Consider the following 8377-nt stretch of genomic DNA (forward strand, 5'->3'; position numbering starts at 1 on the left):
TAGTCAAGACTATAGTCTAGTCTATAGTCTAGTCTATAGTCTAGTCTATAGTCTAGTCTATAGTCTAGTCTATAGTCTAGTCTATAGTCAAGTCTTTAGTCTAGTCTTTAGTCTAGTCTATAGTTATTTAATAATTCAGTCTATTGTCTAGTCTATAGTCAATTTTATAGTCTGTTACATTATTTATTCTGATATTCAGTATTCCTTCCATCCTTAATAATATTTCCCACAGTTTGAATCACACACACACACAACGATAATCACTCACATAATAATCTGTATAATAATAATATTAATAAAATTGAAAAATTTAATAATTTAACATTATTTCATTACTTAATCTATTGTTTATTCTCTTCTACCATGATTTTCTTCAAAAATATAATAATAAAACCATGTCTGGAAATTTCTCCCTACACATCTACAATTTTGTTTAAACCATAAAACAATTATTACAATGTTTATGGTTTAATATGGGCGTCTTATTAATATTGATGATGATGATGACGACAACTCCGATGATGTTTAAACATTTATTTTTTGTGACATGAAAATCAACTTTAAACAGGAACGTCTTTTATTATCGGTTTTACCGCGACACGTTGCCATGGAAATGAAAGATGATATCGCAGGACAACCGCGTGATACACAATTTCACAAGATCTATATACAAAGACACGAGAATGTAAGGTAAATGAACTTTAAATTTAATATGAACAAACTGACATCGTATTTATATTTATTATTTATTAAATAATATGATAAATGGTTGTTTAAACAATAAGTAAACATGTATGCATGTATGTAGGTTAGAGTAGCATGTTCAACAGCTAATTATATATAAGTTTAAAGGACCTCGAGAAATAAGTCAAGTGGAAATTTAATAAAATCTATCATATATTTTATATTTCTAGGATTGTGTACTTAAAACATAGAATGTTTGTAGAATACTTCATTAACTAAAGCATTATTTAAGGATATTTTTTTAAAGCTGTTGATATTAAGTTTGCTATAGTTGAGTTGTTTTTAAAGACCTAAAAACAAAAACTCAATACTTGGTTTTATATTAAACTTAACGGTCTTCTTTACTCATCCACATCTGAATTTGGAAATAAAGGTCTTTCATATTGTAGGCTTAGGTATTCGTAAATATTCATTGAAAAATACATATTTTGTATTAATGTTTCTTTCCAAAAAGATTTATCTGAATTTTTTTATATGTTCATTTCAAATCAAAGAAACTTATTTGAAACAAATACATAAGTATGAAAATCGTTTTTGTTGTAGTATTGATATTATGTTGTACTTATACGTATTAAACAGACATATACTTTCCTTTAACGTGTTGCATTATTTTTGTCCTGGTTTAATACTTATTTATTATTTATTAGATTTAGTTAAGGAAAAAGGTTATTTCTGTAAAATTTCCATAAACAAACATGTTTAGCATAATATTTGTCAATGATTTTTCGAAAATATTAACTAAACCCCGTATTTATAAAGATATTAATCGTGTTGGTAAAAAAAAACTCTCAGTATATCTCACAGAGATTCTGTACTGAATGAAAATTAATCCATTACTATAAGAGAACGTAAGTTAGACTTTACTAACCAACCGAAACGATACCAAAGTTAAGGTAATGTTCTGTATTTTGTGTTGTGGATCATGTACCGATTGAAATTGGGACCTTATCAGAAATCTGATAAGAATATCACAGGGAGTGTACTAAAAAAAGGACTATGAAATTTAATACATAAGTTATGAAACTATGAAATTTAATGCATAAGTTATTGACATCGAATCAGACAAAGTTTAAAAATGAAAATTGAAAAGTTTGTTTTTAATAATAGGATATTTATTAAAACTACGTTTTTGTTGTAAGCTTGCAGATAGCGGAGATTTTCTATAAGAGGGTTCTTGGGGAAGTTGGGGTAAATATGGTCCTATCCTTATATATTATATAAGATGAAATTACGTCTACGTCAATGTTATTAAAGTAGAATTATATCGTGTTATTAGTGTTTATAAGTGAATTTTGACCTTTAAGTCGTTTTCTGAAGAGGAAATTTTACGGGAGTTTGGGTCAAATGAAGCCGGTCAATACAAAATTCAATAGTATCATATATTAAACTAAGTTTTGTTGATTTTTGTTGACATAATAGATTCTTAAACATAATTATGAGCCCGAAAGCCATATAAGAGTGAACGGGCGTCGAAATAATGGATCGATTTAAACCATTTCCAATAGCGTTCGTCCTGGCCAAAGGAAAAATAAGTATGTGCAAAATTTCATCAAATTATCTTAAAAATTGCGACCTGTTGCGTGCGCCCAATCTTTACATGGACACACAGACAGGCAGACAGACAGACAGACAGACAGACGGACGGATGGACAGACGAACTTACCTAAATCGACATAGAAAGTAATTCTGAGCCGATTGTTATAGTTTGTTGGTTTTACAAATATCAGCACAAATGCATAATATCCTTCGTACTATAGTGGTTAAGGGTAAAGACACTATTCGCTGTGTTTAATAATTTTTTCCCCTATACAATGAACTCTACATTTCAACGCCCTCAAAACATACATATGACTCAATCCTCTTAATATATGATAGTGTGTGTTTTTTCAGTACCTACTTCCTGAGCTCTTTAATAAAATATGATAAGCTGCTTTGTGGTAAATTTTTGGAAATATATATTTTTTTTAAATTCTTATTTCCTTTGCTGTTGTTATTATCATTTCACCTGTTTGTTGTTGATTTAATATTTGCTGTTTTTTTTTCTATAGAAAGAAAAGTATTTTTGTTGCCATAATTTTTACTTTTTTTTTGCAAATTTATGGTCTTTTAGTTTCATTTTCTTATTTATTTTTCTTCTTTCCTCATTTGGGGTTGTTTTCACTAACATACAACTTGTTGATGACAATTTCTTGTTAGCAATTTTGTACTTTACTTTACTGTTCTGTTCCTTTGCCTTTAACTTTAGTCATCTTCTCTGTTTATAAGATGTTTAAAAAATGGAGATGTATTTTTTCCCTTTAAAATATTGTATGTTGAAATAACTTGCTGTTGTTTTTGGCGCTATGTTGTATCTTGTTAAGGATACATAATGTATAATGATCCATTTACCTTTAACATTTTTTATAAATGAGTGTGTATACGTTTCTGAGTGTTTCCTTTTTTTGAGCTGACATTAAATTACTTTTAAATGAAGCTACGTGCATGTTTGTTATTTTTAAAAATGTGGGAGTATCTTTATATGTATGTGTTTTTGAAAGGATCCCAGTAGTTTTATATTTCTAGCTACTTTGCTGAGCAAGAGATATTTTTATTTTTCAATCAAAACCAAACACCTAGAACTACAAGGATGATGATATGTTTTTTATTTCATCTTTGGTTTGTTTGAAAATTAAGTAATAACAAAAAACCATGATTCTTCTTGTAGTTAAACATGTGTTCTTCAATTTTGAAAAGCTGTTACTAGAGACCAGTCATTATCAGATATGTAAAAATTCAACTATTTTCAGCTATTTGTGAAGATCTCTAAAGCTTTAAATTACGACATTCAAATTAACTTAATGTTGATAATTTAAGAGCTTTGTTAAGGGAATTTGACTATTTTGAAGAAAATCATGTGGTAAATTATATAATATTCTTTAGAAACACCTAGTTAAACATCATATACTACAATTCATATTTATTGACCGTTAGAAAAATGTATTCATAGTTGGCTCAGAAGATTGTTCAACATAATTATGGTGAAGTTCTTATTGTTGGAACTGTTCAATGGTGGCCAAGGGATCTTTCCGGGAGAAAAGCTTCGCTTGATACAGCTACTGCTGTGTGCCTACTACATGCGGTATGTAGTAGGCACTGAAAAGTTACCCTAAGTGGCATGTTTCCTTGATGACAGATGCCATCCGGGAGTAAAGAGGTGCTACCAATACCTCTAGTCTGCCGGGACTATAAACTGGTGTTTATATTTTAATCTTTGGCTTGACCTTGGATGATTTGAAAAGCGGTCTAACTAGAGCATCACATTATCTGGTAGTACGGGTGGTCAGTTGCCCACGGGACTATGTCATGGTCAGTTGGTTGAGGTTCCTCTGGGATCCACCTAGTGGCTATGTAAGTCATTAGAAGATTATTTAAATGTAATGCAGGCGGTATGTAGTAGTCACTGAAAAGTTACCCTTAGTGGCATGTTTCCTTGATGACAGATGCAATTCGGGATTCTGCCGGGACTATAAACTGGTGTTTATATTTCAATCTTTGGCTTGACCTTGGATGATTTAAAAAGCGATCTAACTAGAGCATCACATAATCTGGTAGTACGGGTGGTCAGTTGCCCACAGAACTATATCTTGGTAAGCTGGTTGAGGTTCCCCTGGGATCCACCTATTGGCTGTGGTTTAAATCCAAACTTGCGGGAAGAGGTTGCTTGGTTAAAAGACTGATACATGATGAAATAAATTTTCACGATAAATTTCTGTTATCGTTCCTAGATGCTAGGAGCGGTATAAATTGCAGATCATGACTGTGAATCAATAAAATGTTGGATTTGAGCTGATAATGCAAATATCAGAAGTGGGGTTTTAGCGTTTTCTGGTGTTTCTGATTTATACTCTGATTCTATAAGGCGAATGGAGTAATTGATGGATTTGACGGACGGAAAGATGGTGTGATAAATTATGTTTTAGCTAGAAGGGACGAATGTAGGCAACTCCACTGCCCTTTCTTTAATTTATCAGCAATTATCCTGCATGTCTGAATGTGCACGAGTTTATCTAAAACATGCTCAACTTTTCACAGTGGGTCTCTGTAACCACTGAAATAAAGTCTTGTCAATTAAAATGATACGTGTTTCGGATAGATAGCTCGAGTACTTGAGCAAAATGCACGTAAAATGGACCGGGCGACCTATACACTTAAATTGAAACCTGCGTGTAGGATATATAAAAGGGCAGTGGTTTTACTCACCCAGTAGCTGAAAAAGACCACCGTCAAATAGGCCGTCAAGGCAGGTGTTCACGTTAAGTACTTCGACTTAAAATCACTTAAAAGTAATTAGTTGTATTAGTCTTTACCGAATTTTGCTGGGAACATCTTAAATTTTAAATGCCCCGAAGACATTGTAACTCTCTTCTTGATGTTATTGCAGTCCCAAGGAAAATAGGTGATATCAGTACATCTAGACTGTCGTGTCTATAAACATTTAAACCGGCCTTTCTTTTTAAGGATTTCAAATGATATCGAACCAGAGAACCGGCAGTGCGCAGTGTAGAATTTCGTAATTGGTCTTGTACCGGTTATTGGAAGCTCTCTTCGAGGTGCACGTAGAGATTGTGGTTTTAACCTAAATTTGCAGAAACGTTCATGATTTGTGGTATTTTCGGTACTGTCGCCGATAAATACCTCACAAAGTGTATATGACATAGGATAGATGTATGAGGACTTCACCCACCCGTATATCTAGAGTGTGTATGTTGGATGTTATTCTTGATTATGTCGGATGAAAGGATCTTACAGCAGCATGTTACTGTAAGTAAGAACAAGTCCTCAGCTTATATGATGGATTCGTAATTCGCTTTATAGAATACGTCTCTTGTCGCTGTTGCCTACTCAACAGATGCCATTTCTTTTTCCTGATTGTAAACGGAATTAATGTTTTAACAACTCTAGGAAGTAATTGTCAAAGATTAGATACTTAAGCAAAGTTATCATATATAGACCGGTTGAACCATGTAAGAAAATTACCGCTGGCTTGAATAAAGCACAAAGGGACGGTAATGACTCTTCAATTTAACTGTGGTTGTAAACGTACCTCCGTGAAATAAGACCAACACGGTAATAAGACCATCACGGTAATCAAGAAAGTATATAATCAAAGAAGATACTTCAGATCGCTCTTAGACAAGGCTCAGTGAGCTATCTCATAATCCATCTCTTATTATTAATGTTGTGACTTCAACAATATTAGTGAATTTTTGCACAGAATCTAAAATTTCTCTATCCGCGTAATTTTAATTTTAAAGTGTGATTAAAACAAAGATTAAAACTATTCATTTATTCTCAATTTTTATTTTGCCCTCGATTAATTTTAATTTCTAAGCACGTTTAAGCCGTTCATTAGTAACATTTATTATGAGTTTAATAATCTGTTTAAAATACACTTATAACTACTTGTATGCTCTTGGCATTGGATAACAAATACACACTTCAAATCGCTGTTTATAAATTATATTCACAAACATATTTCTAAGTATGTATCTTAGAGGCCAAAATCCCATTAATGTTAAAATGTTGTTGCACAAACAAATCTATTTTAAAATGTATTAAAAGCGATTAAATATGTATTTAAATTGTAAGAGATAATATCAATTGCGTGTGTGGATAAATATACATATCGATGGTTAAATACTAAAAGGACTGATTAGATTTTCTTTTTAAACAAATTTTACATCAGAATTGAATTTAAAAAATTTAATTACCACATTTTTACAACATAACCAATAACTTATTCTAAACACTTGAAACTATAGTTAGGACTTTTTTACATAAAAGCAACGACATGTTTATCTACATGCACATTGGTAAACTCCAAAAATTTATAAATGTATATTTTATCATTTGATTCCCTCAAAGAGAATTTTGAACAGGGATTATATATGTTGTAATTTATTTCTACATGAAAAACACATTTTAGTTAATAAATATAAAACCATTATAATTTATTTGCTCTTATTTTATTTTTAGCATTTTATTCGCTGATATTTGCGGTTTTACAAGTCTGTCAGATCAATGTACGGCAGAGGAATTGGTGCGTCTGTTAAATGAACTATTCGCCAGGTTAGTGAAGTAAACCAAAACAAAGGCAAAGTAATTATGTATGAACAAACCTAAAAAAACAAATCTATAAGGAGCCATAAAATATGTAGAGGTCCCTTAAATTCGTGTTGCATGATTTCAGCTGTAGCAAAAATAAATATTGCACTCTAGAGGCTTTATTAACATATACGATTGTTGGTTGCATCAACAAGAATTTTTTAAAATATATTTTTATTCATAACGACTGTTATATGTTAGTTGTAGCTTTAAAATGATTCCATTTTTTGTTACCCTAAATCCGTACCTTATCGTGGCAGTGAATACGTGTTACCTACACTTCGTCTTAAAAAAATAATGAAAATTCGTGTTTCTAGTTCAGTTATGTCCAGTTCTAGTTCAGTTCTAGTTTAGTTCAGTTCTAGTTCAGTTCTAGTTCAGTTCTAGTTCAGTTCTAGTTCAGTTCTAGTTCAGTTCTAGTTCAGTTCTAGTTCAGTTCTAGTTCAGTTCTAGTTCAGTTCTAGTTCAGTTCTAGTTCAGTTCTAGTTCAGTTCTAGTTCAGTTCTAGTTCAGTTCTAGTTCAGTTCTAGTTCAGTTCTAGTTCAGTTCTAGTTCAGTTCTAGTTCAGTTCAGTTCTAGTAATGCATGTATTATTACGCAACATCTTTAATAGCAATACATCATATATTATACTTATAAGACCTGAAAACTAACCCTTTATTAAAGACAATTTTAAACAATCTTAGAAAAATCAATAATTTTTCCATCATAATACAAATGATTCTCCATGAAAAAGAACTTTAATACAAAAGTTTTCAAATTTTAAATGTAAATGCTCTTAAAAGTATATAAAGGCAAGTGCGTTAAAACTTTCACTGTGTGTGCATACCTTAATGTAATTCTAACGGTATTATTTGTTTGTATGCAAATAACTCAAATAGATTTGTTCTAATCCAAACACAAAATTTCCAAAATATATAACAAGATTATAGAACAGATACACACATACGTACACACAAGCATACATATCAGGATTTCAAATCCTTTGTGAGTATTATTTATAGTCACATGTAGCTGTTATCTATTTGTCTGCGTTCATCTGTAAATTTTTACTTTTTTCCATCTTTTCTTTTTCATCCATCCTTGCAACAGATTTGATCGATTGGCCGCCGAACATCATTGTTTACGTATTAAATTATTGGGTGATTGTTATTATTGTGTCTCGGGGTTACCAGAACCTAGACCGGATCATGCTCATTGTGCTGTTGAAATGGGATTGGATATGATTGATGCGATAGCGTAAGTAAATAAATAAAAAATTCTATATCAAACAATGAAAAAGGAAAACACATAAAATATAAATGCCGTAAAATTTGGTTCACAACAGAACACATACCCTCATCCACACACATTCATGCCCTACATAAAAATAATACTAAACAAATCATGGCCTACTTATACGGGCAAATTCTTTAAACAAAACAAAAGTTATTTAACATTTCCAAACAGATGATTATGTTTTTTTTTTTTTTTTTTTTTTTTTTTTTTT

General features: G+C 31.2%; 1 protein-coding gene across 1 annotated transcript in view; it reads left to right on the top strand.

Annotated features, from left to right (window-relative positions):
• LOC111678511 overlaps positions 1–8377 on the top strand; it is a 71022-nt gene that overhangs the window by 35091 nt on the left and 27554 nt on the right. The window contains exons 9-11 of the mRNA XM_046952560.1: positions 569–690; positions 6760–6852; positions 7981–8127. Coding sequence (XP_046808516.1) covers positions 569–690; positions 6760–6852; positions 7981–8127 — 362 coding nt within the window. The remainder of the gene's footprint in view (positions 1–568; positions 691–6759; positions 6853–7980; positions 8128–8377) is intronic.

The sequence above is a fragment of the Lucilia cuprina genome, chromosome 5 (genome assembly GCF_022045245.1).
Source record: "Lucilia cuprina isolate Lc7/37 chromosome 5, ASM2204524v1, whole genome shotgun sequence".
NCBI lineage: Eukaryota > Metazoa > Arthropoda > Insecta > Diptera > Calliphoridae > Lucilia > Lucilia cuprina.